The sequence below is a fragment of the Marmota flaviventris genome, chromosome 16, assembly GCF_047511675.1.
Source record: "Marmota flaviventris isolate mMarFla1 chromosome 16, mMarFla1.hap1, whole genome shotgun sequence".
Classification (NCBI taxonomy): domain Eukaryota; kingdom Metazoa; phylum Chordata; class Mammalia; order Rodentia; family Sciuridae; genus Marmota; species Marmota flaviventris.
In genome coordinates, this window is record NC_092513.1 from 47,104,550 (window position 1) to 47,121,000 (window position 16,451).

A 16,451-nucleotide genomic window follows, 5' to 3' on the forward strand; every position below is an offset into this window, starting at 1 on the left:
GAGGTAGGCTCTGAAGTATAAAAATTGTTTATTTAAGCATTCAAATTCTAATAGTCATTTCTTTTTCTTTTTAAAATATTTTTTATATGTTCTAATTAGTTAGCATGATAGTAGGATGCATTTTGACACATCATACACAAATGGAGTATAACTTCTTATTTGTCTGGTTGGACATGATATAGAGTTACACAGGTCATGTAATCATATATGCACACAGGGTTCTAATAGTCATTTCTATGAAAGAAAACTTAAAACATGTGGATCTAGTACACAGCCAGGCCTATACTTGAAATATTTGTTTAGTTACTGGAAAGAAGTTGCTGTAGGATAGGTTCCCTGGCAAACAGACTCTGATGTATAGTTTAGTAGGCAGTTCATTTATTCGAGCTTGTTTTTGTACTTCGTATTGTATAGAGGATGAGGAGGCAGGATTGGGCATTGGAAGACGTTGCAGAAGATGAAATCCCAGTGGATATCTGGAATTAGAACGACCCTTCAGAATGGGTTGGGTATGGAGGGGCAAGAAGGCTGGGTCTTTATACTTCCATGTCAATCAGTCGTTAGATATGGGCCTTCAGAAGACAGCATGACCTTGACTCTTAGGAGTCTAGGCAATCCTAGAAGAGGCTAACAGCTGACAATTACCTGCCAACAGTATGTATGTGGTTGAGTGACAGTTCCTTCAAAAGACAATACGGCCAAATTCAGCCCCTTACACATTTAGGACCACTTCATACAAGTGTTAGGAGCAGCTCCTCCAGGATTCTAAGGGGCCCTTCTTCCTGGGGGCACTAAGAAGTACTTGCTGCTGCCACTGGTCTCAGGGCTGCAACAGATCCTCATGATCTTGCTCCTCCACTATCTGTTCCAAATTCTTCTTACCAGCTTATAGTTCTGCCCATCCTGAAGGCTTAATTGGTAGAATGACTCAGATTCCCATCCCTGAGGGGTCTGACCCTGGTTACCATGTGCTTCTCAGGATGGAGCTTCTTCCTTTGTCCAATTACCATCAATCATAGATAAGAGATTACTAAAAGGAGTCCTAATAGAGGATCCAAATAGAGCTCCACACATATACCCTACTGACTCCAGTGTGCAACAGCAACATACCTTCTCCTGGTGATCAAGGTCAGATGAGGATTCGCCTTCTGTATTAGACCACTTTTATTTATTTATTTATCTATCTATCTCACAGTTTTAAATACTGAAAATTCAAACAACATGGCACAGGACCTTTCAAGAGTCCCACCCCATCTTGGCTGTGTCACTTCATGGTGGACGCAATGGCAGGAGCACGTGTGTATATTTGTCTCTTCTGGTCTCTTGCTTTCTTCTTCTAAAGCCACCAGGATTCAATCATGGTACCCACCACCCTATGACCTCATCTAATGCTAATCACCTTCCAGAGACCACACTTCTAGACATAGTTGAATTAACTTTCCACTCTCTTAATACCTCCCAATGGAGATTACAGCATGAGTTTTGGGAAGACAAATCATATTTAAACCATAGTAACTTTTTACATGAACACAGATTCCCAAAGTGGCCAGGCAGCAACCATGGGTTATAGTTCAATTGCACTATTGCTGTATCCCCTAGGGGATATGTTCTTCCTTTGGGAACCAGGACTTCTGAACTGGCAGAGCCTTTAGTTACAGGGATAGGAAACACAAAAGGATCACTGAGAGTAATAGTAAGTAGAATTACCCCTGCTTCCTCACTAGTCTGCAGAACTATGTATTCTCCCTATGTTGACATAATGCCCTAGAAACATCTTTGATTTAAACTATATATTGGATCCTGGAAGATGATTCTCCATGCTTATAAAATCTCTCTCCAAGTTGATGTTATAGCTATGCCTTCCACCGGCTACTCCAACTCTTTAGTGGTTGTCAGCTTTTGGTAATGAGATAGGACCTGTAGATACTCTGGCCATGAGCCCACTGTGCTGGAAAGTGGGTCTCTTGCTCTGACATAATGTCTGGATTCTGTGCTAGTAGAACAAATATTCCCTAAGGCCCTGGATAGTAGCACTGGCTGAGTTCCCACAGGAGGGAATGACAATACATGGAATATGTATCTATTCCTGTCAAAATAACTTGTTGGATTCTACTCTCTAGGAAAGTGTCTAAAGTAATCAGCTTGCCACCAAGTGACCAGGTGACTGGAGACTCAGTATGGGTCCCTGACTTTGGAAATTTAAACATTTAGTGGCCACAGTAGCTAGATCAGACTTGGACAGTGAAATCCATGCTGTTGGATCAGTCCATGACCTTCATCCCTGCTACCATGACTGGATCACTCATGTGCCCAGGATTGGGGAAGCCAATCACAGAGGCTGGTTGATATCAACTAGGTAAGTCATTTTGTCTGGTGGTTTAATGCCTCCCTTATAGTAAGTGGTCTTCATTGAGTATTAATATGCACTACAAAGATCTTTATGCTTTGAAACCCACTCCTATAAGTCCACCCACAGGAATCTATGCTGAAATTCTTCTCCCTAGTCTCCAGCTTCTTTTTCCTGGGATATGACCACCACAAGTCAAGCCATTCTCATATATTCTCAGTCACATATAGTCTAACCTTGGGCCATTTCCCTTTCCCTACAAAGTAGATGATCATGTTGTTTACCTGAAGTTCTCTTTGTCAAGCTGTCCCTGAGTAGAATTATAGTGTGGCCACCATGCATTTTCAGCTTTCACCCATATGAGTATCCTCATTTTGACAGGTGGACCCTAATCCATGCTTGAGATTTTCCTTCTTCATTATGTGGCCCTCAGGGATTCCTTGTACAGCAACAGTAGAGGTGATTTGTGCATGCTTGTGCCCTCTGATCCTGCTCAGACTAGATTCCACAAGTCCAAGTTCCATCGTAGGATGGATTGCTACTGGGCCCACCCAACCTATGACAGAACCCAGCTCAGATGCAAAGTTCTGATCAAATGATCATTTGATGTCCTTTAGTCAAGCATTTCATCTTCACCAGGGCTCATTAACATCTGCCTTGGGTTTGTCCTTGGCTCTACTTCTTGGCTAGGTATGGGGGTCTCCCGCTTTAGCTAATATCAGGCTACTCAAATTTTATAAGAGAGGATCAATCCCATTCCCAGTTCTATGGTTTGTATAAATTACATGAATTAATTCCTCACCTAAACCAATGGTATTCTGTTACCAGCTGAAGAATGAACCTCAAACTCATCCACTTGATGTTTTAACTCTGTCAATCCATTTGGGCAGATATAACAAAGTATTATAAACCAGGTGAGTTATAAACAATAGAAATTTATTTCTTATCATTTTGGAGGCTGGGACATCTGCAATCAAGACATCAACAGATTCAGCTTCTGGTAAAGACTCATTCTCTGGTTCATAAGTGGCATCTTCTCACTATGTTCTCATATGGTGGAAAGGGCAATCAAGCTCCTTTGGGGCTCTTTTCTAAGGGCACTGATCTCATTCATGAGGACTCTACCCTCTGACCTAATTACCTCCTAAAAGATCCCACCTTTCAAATGATTGCACTGGGATTACATTTCAAATTTTGAAGGAACATAAATATTCAGACCATAGCAGGAAACACCTAAGAATCTATGCATCCATTCTTCTGGAAGCCAGACCAGCAGTGCTATACCTACACTATCTTGAGTTTCCTGAATTCCTTTGATGTTGGCCTAAGTAAAGAAATGTTCCCAAAACAGTTCTGTGAAATTTACTGATGTGTTTGCCATAAAGAGATAATTGAGAGGCTGTGCATTGCTCCAAGTTTTAGTTCTTTGTGTGATAGTTGAACTTTTCTCATGGACTGGAGAATTTTGATCTCATGAACCATAAAAATGGTCAAGTCCCTTCTTTGTCTTAGCAGCTGCCACAAAGCCTGGAGTCTTGTTTCTGTTTCTTCTGCCTCCATGTTGGTTCTCCTCACTCCCAGTTTTGTGTTATCTTTCCTAATATCAACTTCTCTTTGTCCCCTTTTCTTTATTTCTTATTTTATTCTTTCCCTGTTTTTTTTTTCTATTTTAAAAAGAGGCTTTAAGTATTATTTGTCAAGGAGTATAAATAAGCAAACAGATAAATAGGATGCTAAGTGCATACAAACAGCTGCCTACAAAATGTCATTGGAAACATTTGGAAAAACTCCAAACAATGATTTAACCCACCCTGATGAAAGTATAAGACTGTGCCTTGCAATTCTGGAAAGCAATTTGTAAATATGAATCAAGAGTCTTCACAAGGTTCGTATGTTTTGACGGTGGTTATAGAATATACACTAGAGGAATAATCAAAAATGTGAATAACATTTAAATATAGACAAATTATTCTAGTTTTATTTTTAATAGCAAAAGCAAAAATCAGCTTAAAGGTCTTTTAAAAAGAGAAAGGCTGAATAAATTATAGTGTACTGAATTTTAAATGCAACCATTAAAAGGATTTTCAAAGAATTTTTAATGCCAGGGGAAATGCTTACTTACATTATCATGTTTTGTAAAAATGAAGAAAGAAGAGGAGGAGGAGGAGAAAGAGGAGGGGGGAAGGAGGAGGAGGAGGAGGAAAAAAACAGAATACATGATACCAATTATGTTGTTATATGCTTAGAAAAAGATTGGGGGTATATTTCAGCCAATGGAAACTACAAAAGTTGCATTATAGGTAATTTTTATCTTCTGCTTTATTCCCTTCTTTCTATTATTCTGGATTTATAAATTTCACTAGATTAACATGTCTAACGTAGGAATTTTCACCAAGTAGACAACCAAATAGCGATGCTGTAATAATCAAAATCTCTGTGGTGCCCCTTGGATTTAGTGTTCATCCTCTTATTTTAGCACCCTGTCAGCAATCCATTTAATTCTGAGGGACACTGTTGGAAAAGCAGTATGTTAGCTTTTCATCGCTGTGATAAAACACCTGGAAAAAATCCATTTATGAAGGAAAGATTTGTTTTGACTCACACTGTTTCACAGGTTTCCATCCATGGTCAGTTGATTCATTGCTTTTGGATCTAGTATGTGTCTGTGGTGAGGCAGAGCACCGTGGTGGAAGGATGTAGCAGAGCAAAGCTAGTCACCTGGGAGCAACTGGAAGGCAGTGATAGAGAGAGGAAGGAGCTGGGGACAAGAGATCTCCTTCCAGGGCCTGCCCCCAGGGACATATTTCTTCCAACTACACCCCACCTCTTACAGTTTCCACCACCACCAATAGTCCATTTAGTTACGAACCTATCAATGGATTAATCCATTGATGAGATCCGAGCAGCAGCTTTCATGAGCCAATCACTTCCCCAAAGCCCCACCTCTGACTTGCTGCACTGGGATCAAGCCTTCAACACATTAGTCTTTGGCTGACATTCAAGACCCAGACAATAATAGGCAGCCTCATGCTGCAGACTCTCCATCCCTAATCAGCCACATGAGAACAGGCCTGAGACACCTCCTTACCAAGAAAAAGAGTCCTTACAGCCTGTGCCAGGCTTGTCACCTCACAGGGGAATGTCTGTCCCTGTAGTGATGTAGCACCTGGCCAACCCCACTACTCTATCTGTACCCACAGGAAGGGGAGAGGATCCTACTGCTACTGCACAGAGGGCTGTGTGCAGACCAACTGCCCTGCATTGGCTCCTTGGAGGGACCCACTGGCTATAGGGGTCACTGTCCACCACTGAAGCGGATCTTGTTCTGTCTCTCTGTGAGTAAGGTGATGTTCCATCCAGGGTTTCACTGTGCTGTTTTCCTTGGTGACCCCAATACCAAGATGTGGGTAGGAATGCTCAGACTTCTACTCCTGATGATAGGAAACAGGTGACACTTGCTTGATAGATATTTTCAGTCATCCTAAGGCTGGAAAATGCTGCCGCAGTCTGGCTGGGCACAAAATCACGAGCCACTCACAGCCTTGTAGATTCAAACAGCAATTCTTTATTCCCGAACTCTCACCAGCACTCTACACGCGCGTTCTGGGAAAAATACACCCTCCACCAGGCTCTGCATCCCAAATACCCTCTGAATCCTGCGAGAACTCAACGGGAACTCAAGGAGCGGGTGGGCGCCTGAGGCAGCAGGATACGCCCTATTCCCAGCAGGATCCACCTTAAACCTGGAACCACCCTATTCCCAGCAGGATCCACCCTAATCCCTGAGCAGGGTCACCTTTCATCCAAAACTCTCAAACATTCATGCAATGTCACTGCAAATGACCTGGGTCCAAGGCAAGCCCATTTCCACAATGGAGAGTCCTCCCTCTAAGCAACATTGGGTAGGCTGACAAAGAAATTGCCATGCGTCATTCCTACTTGGCTACGGCTCTCAGCAAAATGCAGAATGGGTAAGTTCATTTTGATATTTATTCAACAAACGTTTTTAACAAAGCTGGTGAGACAGCACAGTAGGGGGTGCAGGAGCACCCTTGGATTAGCCTGGGTTCAAATCCCTGTGGTCACAAACAAGTTTCTTACCCACTATGAGTCTGCTTCATCATCAGTAATAGCTTTTACATAGGGTTGGAATGAGAATGAAATTCAGGGACACATTCAAATGTTAGTACATAGTGGACCTTAGTCCACATGGATTAAGTTCCCAGTTCTTTGTTCAGCCATTCTCACCCTGTATCAGAATACTTCCAATGGCAACTAAGAAAGAAACAAACTTCAAGTGGCTTAAACAAGATATCCAGGGGTTGGACACCACAGGGCCTTAATGACATCATCTATCTGCTCTGCCATCATAGTTTCCTCTTGGTCACAAAATGGTTGCAGCAAAACCACGCATTGTTGATCCATAAAGGGCCTGAGTTTATCTTAAAAGCAAGGAAACTTTTCTCAGAAGCTCCAAGAACACCTCCTTTCATGTCTCAGAAAGCATAATTTGTCAGATGCCCACACCTAATCCAGGCACTGTCACCAGCCTAGACAACAGACTTTCGGACAGAACAAGAGACTGCTGTTCTCCCCTTTTAGTCTGCTTTCTGTTGCTATAACAAAATACCCAAGATCAAGTAATTTGTAAAAAATAGAAATTTATTTAACTCATACTTCTGGAGGCTGGAAAATCCAAGAGCATAGAACCAACACCTGCTCAATATCTGGGGAGGGCTTTTTTGCTGCATCATAATGTGGCAGGGGGCATTGTATAGCAAGATAGGGCAAGTGTGCCAACCCAGGTCCTTCTTCCTCGTCTTATAATGATATTAATGCCATCATGGGGACTCCCCCTCATGACCTCATCTGATCCTAATTACCTCCCAAAGATCTCACCTCCAAATACCATTAACATATAAATTTGAAGATTAAGTTTCCAACACATGAACTTTGGGGTACGGACACCTTCAACCCTCTTAAACACATCTCCATAATGCCAGCTTTGCAAAGTATGGTAGATACCTGACAAAACTGGCATTTGGATAGAGAGAAGGAAAGGAGCAATGGACATAGGGTCCTTACTCAACACTGGCTCTCTCTGCTGCAGGAAGCCTCCTCTAGGGTAAAGTCCAACAGGTAAGGAGAGACTGAGAGATGTGGGGTGGGAAAGTGGACACAGAATGTAGACAGATAAGATTCCAGGGTGGACTCTGAGTTGGGATAAAGGTAGTTGAAGGGCTCAGGAGACCAGCTTGACCTGCTTCAGAATTCTGGGTAAAGCAAAGTCTGCCTTAACTGGGACAGTGCAAAATTGAGGCCAAACACATTATGGTCTGTGCTAGTGTGAACAGAAGGTAATAATGACCATGGCCTCATTTGAGATGAACACAGATGCCCATGCATTTGAGCAGTAGTATGAGTCTGTGGACAGAGGTGGTGGACCTTCTGACTGTGTAGAAGTGGACAGCACAGTCTTTGACTGAATCAGCAGTTCTTAAGTTTTGACCACTACCATATCTCCAACTGGAAACTAGACCCTCAAGAAAATAAAAGACACGAAAGGTGCAGGGTCTGGCCTTGACAAATTTGAACTCTGCTAGAGGAATCAAAAGTAAGGGAAGGTAGCCGGGCACAGCGGTGCATGTCTGTAATCCCAGTGGCTGAGGAGGCTGAGACAGGAGGATTGCAAGTTCAAACCTAGCCTCAGCAAAAAGCAAGGCACTAAGGCACTCAGTGAGACCCTGTCTCTAAATAAAATACAAAATAGGGTTGGGGATGTGGCTCAGTGGTCGAATGCCCCTGAGTTCAATCACTGAGCACGCCATCCCCCACCTAAAAAAAAAAATAAGGGAAAGAAAATTGAAATCAAGATCAGACCCTTTGGGATCAAGGGCTGAGGGATGTGGTACAGGGTGGTCTATGGCAGGAGCTTGGCTAAGTTGGAGAGAGATGGGAGGGTGGAGGGGAGAAAGGAGAGCTCCATCTGTGGATTAGTACCCTGGGTAGGTCTGGATTTGACTTAGGGCAGACAGAAGAGAGGAGAGAGGTGAGAGCCATTAGGAGTGAGAGAGCAGATAATATGGAAAGGATGAGGGAGAGGCTCTCTCTGGAGGTGGGAGGAATTATTTGAATGTGGAAAGTAGATCATTTAAATTTCCTTTCCTGTTAGGCCCAGTGGTCACTGTTAAATTTTGGAAGAGTGAGCCATTTTAGAAAGAGTGGCCTAGTTGTGACCAAGAAGGTTTTGTTCTGTTCGGGGGCTGTTTTGATTTAGATAGGCTTAGCCGGGTTTGTGGGATGGTGTATTAGGCACCTGGAGACTGGCAAGAATCCCATCAGCCAGTTGTGTGGGCCTGTGGATTAGGCACAGTCTTTCCAGAGACTGACAAGAATCCTATCAGCACCCTGGCCAGAGACTCTGCCAAAAACAACTCTGAGCACAAGTGTGGTAGTAGAAAAGAAAAGGGCTTTGAAGTCAGATAGAATTAATTAAAGGTCTAAGTTCATCTGTCATTAGTAAATTACTCCATCTCTCAGAACCTTAGTCTTTTTATCTGTGGAATGGGTATAATACTCACCTTGTAGGATTTTCATAAAAAACAAAGCTGATACCTAGAAAGCACTCAAAATATGAGTTCTTTCCCTTCTTCCTTTTGTTTACCAAAACTACTAAAGTAAAACCTCGGATGTTTGGTCTTATGTAACATTGTTTTATGACAACTTAAAAATTGTCTTGTCTATAGATACCCAAAGGAAAAGTTTTGAGTCTTTCTTGACTTAAAATTTGAACTTTTCCACAAAAGTTCAGGATGTTTTATTTAAAAATTGCTTTAAACACAAAGTAATAGGATTTAGGGGATAAACATTGCATTTTCATTATTAAGTTTTATTTGTCATATTTTTAAAACTTTTTTATCTTCATAAGTATTTTTAAATTTACATATTTTATTGATGCATTATAGTTGTACATAATGGTAGAATCTGTTGTTATATATCTGTGCATGCACACAACAAAACAATATTATTTGGCCAATATCATTCTCCAGTATTTTCCCTTTCCCTCTCTTCTTCCTACCCTTCCCATTCCTTTTCTCCTTCAATTTTCATGAGTATTTTTTTAACTTTTATGTTAAATACTTCTTCCAAAATCAGCTAGGAAGTAGGAGGCACAAACAGGTGAGTGAGATAATAACTAAGTGGATTCCTATAGCTTGAGGAGATAAGACACTCACTTTTTCACCTTAGCATTTGAGTTTCCTTAAAAGGCTTATTATTGCTTTCTATACTTAAATTTTTGAGCAAAACATACATGACCCTCCGATTGTTAATTCCTGCAATGACCAACCCTGAGCAGCCAGAGGTATGGCTTAGGAAATGAACTGCCCTTCAGAACTCCAAAATGATATTGAAACATTGAAGGCTTATTCCCTGGTGGTATGCTCCTGTAATCCCAGCTGCTGGGGAGACTGCAACTGGAGGATTGCTTGAGCCCAGGAGTTCCAGAGCAGCCTGAGCTCTGGTGTTTCAAAAACAAAACCAGACTTGTTTCCCAGGTCTTTTCCCCACAAGAAAAAAAAAAATCGGCTTCTTAGAAATTTAGAAAAGAGAAAACACTAAGACAAAAATTAAAATGAAAATAACTATTTGAAATAGCGGTGGGATGGCAAGTGAAATTTTTTTCTCATGCTTCATTTACATCATTATAATATTTGTATTTTAATGAAGATGGAAGCATCATCAGGCTCTTTTCCAGTGTGTGTGTGTGAAAGAGAGAGAGACAGACAGACATTGTGTAAGGGCTATATATGTGCAATGTGATGTGGAGAATGTTGTGTGTGTGAAACCGTCTGTGTGGGATACACAGAATGTGCACAATGTACGGGGAGTTTGGAAAGTATTGGGTATGTGTGTGTGTCAGACTGCAGATGTGTATGAGTGTGTAAACCTGAGTGTGGAGAGCTTTATGTGTGGAACTTGGGTGTGTGCAGAGTTTGCCCTTATGAATAGGGTGTGGGCGTGTAAGGAATGTGGGTGTGTGAACATGAGTGTGGAGTTGTGTGTGACCCTAGGTGTGTGGAACATGGTGCCTGCACAGTGTGTGGAGTTGGGAGAGTATGGGGTGTGTGTGTAAGTGTGGGTGTATGGACATGAGTGTGAGGGTGTCGTGTGTCCAGAGTGCGGAAAGTATGCACAGTGCCCTCTGAGTTTGGAATATGTGGCGGTGTGTGCACGCGCAGAGTGGAGTGTGCAACGCGGCATCCTGTGCGCAGTGCGCGCGCGCGCCAGCGGAGCGCTCCGCAGGGCCCAGGACGGGCGGCCGAGGCGCGCTGCCTCCCCGCCCTCCGCGGCCCGAGCACCCGCCTGCCGGGGCGGCTCAGTGTGCGGCCGCGGCAGTCCGGCCAGGCGGCGGGAGCGCGCGGCGCCGTGGGGGCCGCCCCTCTGCGGATCGCGGAGGGAGAGGGGAAGGACGGGGAGATCCCGGCGCCCCAGCGCTCGGGCTCTTGCCGGTCGCGGACATGTGCAAGATGTCCTTCAAGGTGAGCGACGCGGGCTCCGGGAGGGGGAGCTCCGACCCAGCGGCCGACCCCACTGAGGCGGAGCCAGCACCCCGTGCCCTCCAGAGCCGCCGCCGCTCGGCCCGCAGGTGGGGTGGGGCGCTGCCCCTCGCCCCTGGCTGTCCGCCAGGAAGAAAGAAGTGGGGCTGAGGCTCGTCCTGTGGGTTTGTGGTTTGCTTGTCCGCTTTGCTGGAAAGGCTTTCTGCACTTATGGTTGCAGGTCAGGTGAGCTGGGTGGTGGTGACTGTCGCCGGGGTAACAGGTCGCGGGTGGAGGCGGGGAAGAAGCAGGCGGCCAGCGCTTTCCTGCAGCTGCAGGATTCTTTGAACCCGAACCTCTGCGTCCTCCAGCTCTCGCTGCTGTGTCCTCCTCAGAATACTTTTTCTGGACACTGCAGCCGAATGTCCAGCACTGAGAGGAGCTGCAATTGATGACCAAGCTTCTGTGTCCCAAAAGAGTCTTGTCTTAGAAGAGTTTATTAAAATCATCCTATTTATTCCCACATTTGAGGCTGAGAGTGGAATTAAATGGTTTGCATGGAGACAAACCTTTTTAATAAGGTTTTAATAAAAATATTAATAGTTAACATGGATTGAGCATTTAAAATATACCAGGCTGAACCAGTCTTTGGGAAGGCCTATAAGATGGTGCTCTTTGTGACCCAACTGTTTTTAAAAACAAGGAGACTAAGGTATAGAAAAGTGAAATAACTCTCCCAAGATCTTGCAGCTGTAAAATTCATTGTGTTGAGTCTGAAACTGGAGTGTCCGACTCTGAAGCCAATGTAGTCCTATCTCTAACAATAGCTCATGGAAGCCCAGGAATGACATGGCAACATTAGCATGTTAGAAAGATCACTGGCTACAGCAGAGAAGAGCATGGCACTGGGAGGCCAATCAGGAGGACGTTGTGGTCATCTCAATAAATGGTACTGGATCAGGACATAATAGGCAGTGAGGATAGAAGGAGACAGAGGTGAATGACTCAAAATTTATTTAATTCAGTAATTGATCTTATTCGCTGAATAGAGAAGGCAGGAGAGGTTTAAAACATGAAACTTTTGGTTTGGAGCAAAGTTTGAGGATAGATGGGAATCCAAGCAGCTGTGTTGATTAGCTTACCGGGAACTCAGGAAAAAAATCTAGGCAGCAGATGGAGATGAGATTTCAGAGTCAGCAGCATTAAGAGGTAATTGAGCTCATGGGAATGAAGTGATTACCTGGTAATGAAGACAAAAATCTTGAAGATCAAAATTTAAGAATGAGCAGAGTAAGAGAAACCCAATGAGAAACAGCAGCCAGAGATGAATGAGAAAAATCAGAAGCACACTGTCACTTAGTGTTCAAGGCCACAGTGAACTCAAGCTAAGAGTGCAAAAGTAACAGAACAGCCACCCATGACCTTGCCAAGAACAGTTTCAAAAACGCTAGTTTCAGGAGCCAGATTGCAACAGCTTGAAAAGAGAATGGGTGGAAACCTCAAGTGTAGGGAACATTTTCAAGACATTGTGCAAGAAATGGGATTTTTATTTTATTTTATTTTAAAGTATTGGTTACAGTGGGGAACCAGAATTGACCAAGGGTTTATTGGCTTTACAGCAGTAGAAACTTGAACATCTTTAAATGCTGATTGACAACTCTACAATAAAAAGATAATTTGGAAATGGGCAAGGATATGAATAGACATTTCTCCCAAGAAGATGTACAGATAGATGGCCAATAAGCATCTAAAACAATGCGCAACATCATTAGCCATCATCAGTGAGATGCAAATCAAAACCATGATAGGAAACTACTTTACCCCCACTAGGATGACTAATCAGCAAAACAGACAATGACAAGTACTGGCAAGGATGGGGAGAAATTGGAACCCTCATACATTACTGGTAGGAATGTAAAATGTTGCAGTCGTTCAAAGAAAAAAAAAAGTCGATCTGTCTTCAGAAGTTTAAAACAAGTTACAAATGACCCAGCAATTCCACTGCTAGTTATATACACAGGAAAAAATAAAAACATATGTTCACACAAAAACTTGTATGCATATTCATAACCATATTATTAATGGTTATGAATCAAAAGTGGAAACAATTTGAATGTCAATCAACTGGTGATATATTATGTATTGCAAATAAGGTAGATTGGTGGACTTAAACCACAAATATTTCCCTTGATGCTACAGGCTGGAAAGTCCAAGATCAAGTTTCCTGCAGATTTGGTGTCTGGTGCAGACCTTTTGCTGGCTTGCAGATTTTTACCTGCTCCCTGTTTCTTAACATGATTAAGAGACAAAACTTAGGTGTCTCTTTCTTCTTGTAAGGGCACTAATCCCATCAGGGGCTCCACCCGTGGGACCTCATCAAAACATAATCAACTCCCAAAGACCCTAATGCCATCACATTGGGGATCAGGACTTTAACGTACAAATTTAGTAATGACACAAGAGAACAGATGTCTCTAGAAAAGGATCTGAAGAGTTCCCAGAGGAAGAGGGGAACTCACCTCAGGACCAACTGGGTTCCTGGCATACTTGAATTTCAGCATGAGCCAAACATAGACAGAGGTTTATTTAGGAAAGTAGATACACATTCAAGGGAGAATGTGGGCTATCTTGAGAGTGAGAAGCAGCCCTGCCTTGGGCTGGGGGTCCAATATTTATAAAAGGACTGTTTCAGGGGCCAGACTGAAGGCAGAGCCAGAGTGGACCTGCACAATTTCATGCCAGTTTTCCCTGTGCTTGGGTGTTTCCCTCATTTTACAAGGGTATGAGCCAAAGGCATGTTGCCCAAGATATACAACTGTGCTCTCTGCATCTCAATGGCTTGTGGGTATTTCCTTTAAGATTCAGTATTCTCTCTTTATTTTAAGTCCCTATCTCAGGAGGAGGACATAAACATTCAATCTATAACATTTCCTGGCCTCCAAGATTGTCCAATAAATTGTCTCCAATAAATGTTCCTGTAGTTTTTTCCTCTGAGCTATATTTATTTATTATAATTAATTGTATAAATTAATGGGTTTCACTGTGACATTTCCAGGCATAGACATTTCATGCTTTGATCATGTCCATCCTCCCTTCTATGTCCTTGAGCCCTTCCCTCTCTCACCCTCCTTAACCCTCTTTTACTTTCTGTGCTTTTTTTCTTTCTAGTTTTCACATATGAGAGAAAATATATAATACTTTCTCAGTCTGCCTTATTTCACTTAACACGATGTTCTCCACTTTCATCCATTTTTCCTGAAAAATGGCATGATTTTATTCTTTATGGCTGAATAATACTATAGTGTGTGTATCTATACTATATTTTCTTTATCCATTCATCTGTTGTTGGGCACCTAGGCTGATTCCATGTCTTGGCTATCTATGTTCTTTTTGCATGCAAAATATATTGCATTTTATGCAAAATAAAAAGCCTTCATTTGTTCCAACATCAACTCTAAAGTTGAAGTGTCATCTAAATTTCATATCAATCAGATATGGGTGACACTCGAGGTGACACTTGAGGTATGATTGATTCATCTTGAGGCAGATTTTCCTCCAGCTGTGAGCTTGTGAAAGCAAACGAGTTATGTGCTTACAAAATATAATGTTGAGACAGACATCTCCAAAACAGAGAACTGGGAGGAAGAAAGGGGTGATGGGTTCCAAGCAGGTGTAAAACCTAGCATGGAAAATGCCATTGGATTTTAAGGGTGGAGAGTAATGCTGTTGGGTTTGATGCTCTGCCTTCTGGACTGACTGGGGCAGGGATCATGCCCTGAAGACGCTGACAGTTAGAGCTGCAACATATAAATTTGGAAGGGACACAAACAAGGTATATCCATACCATGAAATATCCTTCAGCCATAAAAAGGATGAAGCACAAATACACGCTACAACATAGATGAACCCTGAAAGTAGTATGTAGAGTGAAGGAAGAGCAGACTGTATGATTCCATTTATATGAAATGTCCAAAGTAGGCAGATCCATACAGACAGAAAATAGGTTAGTGGTTGTCAGGGACTGGGGGAGAGGAGGAGATGGGAAATGATTGCTAATGGGTGTGAGGTTTCTTTTGGGGGGGTGATAAAATATTCTAGACTAGATAGTGCTGATGGTTGCACAGCCTCATGAATATACCCAAGTCCACCAGATTGTATGCTTTGAAAAGATGAATTGGGTGCTATGTGAGTTATTTCTCAATGAAAAAGCATTTTAAAATGATGACAGGGTGTGCTAGACGGCTTGGAGTAGAGGGAATATTGGGCTGAGTGACTGAATTCCTGGGGCAGGGGCATAGCAGCCCAGCAGGGATCCCTTAGCTGGAGGGATGGGCTGGGAAGGTGGGGACCTCTCCCATCGGGATAAAAGGAAAGGAAATGAAGTTGAACACCGGTGTCTTGTAAAGGGAAGGCCAGGATGAGGTCAGGATTTGGGGTGAGTAGAAAGGAAGCTGCCCAACTTCACACCAAACTTGATTATGTGACAACTACCAGGTGAGGTGGAGTAAAGGCTGAGAGGTGGGGTGGCCTGACTTTTGAAGGAGCAGAGATTTATACACTTGAATGGACCGCAGTGGTCTGGAAAAGCCAGGTAGGCCTGTTTCCCACTCCAGTGCTGGTGTGGGAGGGGGCCCCGTTTCCACCAGGAGGGGGTGCTGGGAAAATTGAGGCAGAGAGAGGAACACCCTGAATTAGGTGGAGGAGGAAGAGGAGCTGATTTACCATGGAGTGGAGTTCCAGAGGCACAGAGGGAGGGTTTGCAGGGGAAGGGACCCGAGTCTCTGGCCAGTCTACAAACTTAGCACTCTCTCGGCCACTCTCAATCATACCACACATTAAAATGCATCCACAGAGCACAATATATAGAGACTTTTATTATAAAAATTTTGAAGGGAATTTCATAATATTTCTTATTAAACTGTTTAGCTATGAATTTACCTTTAGACCATGTCTTTTCTGCAATTGTCATCTATGGTCAGTAGCTCTTGTGTAGTGAGAAAAATCAAACCTACAAATTATTTTCAGGTGTCATCAATATTTCATGAATACTAGGGCTGGGGTTGTGGCTCAGAGGTAGAGCACTCCCCTAGCAGGTGCAAAGCGCTCAGTTGGATCCTCAGCACCACATAAGAATAAATAAATAAAATAAAGGTCCAACTACAACTAAAAAAAAATTTAAAAAATATTTAATGAATACTAAATTTAGCTATTAATAAAGTTAGCAAGATGTTATATTTTATAGCTATTTAATTGCATGTTTATCAATTTTTATTTGGGAGACATGGATTAACTTTTTATTTTTGTAGCCACCCCCCATAAAAGTCTTCTAAGCTCCAGGTTCTGAATCTCCAAAGCCTACCTGTAAAATGGCCCAGCATTGTTGGATGAGTCTGTGGGGGAATAAACAGCATTATAAATCATTTAGTCTCCTCTTGATTCAGAAGCGCCCCAGGTGGGGCCATTTGCATCTGAACTCCAGGAGCCTCTGTGCATCCACTTTTTTTTAATACTAGGGATTGAACTCAGGGGCATTTTACCACTGGGCCACATCCCCAGTCTTTTTTATT

General features: G+C 42.8%; 1 protein-coding gene across 2 annotated transcripts in view; it reads left to right on the forward strand.

Annotated features, from left to right (window-relative positions):
- Positions 1-10,663: 10,663 nt before the first annotated feature.
- Positions 10,664-16,451, forward strand: part of Ankrd29 (ankyrin repeat domain 29) — a 49,211-nt gene continuing 43,423 nt past the window's right edge. For both annotated transcript variants that reach the window (XM_071602851.1, XM_071602852.1), the window contains exon 1: positions 10,664-10,887. In XM_071602851.1, the coding sequence (XP_071458952.1) occupies positions 10,867-10,887 (21 nt within the window). In that variant the 5' untranslated portion in view covers positions 10,664-10,866. The remainder of the gene's footprint in view (positions 10,888-16,451) is intronic.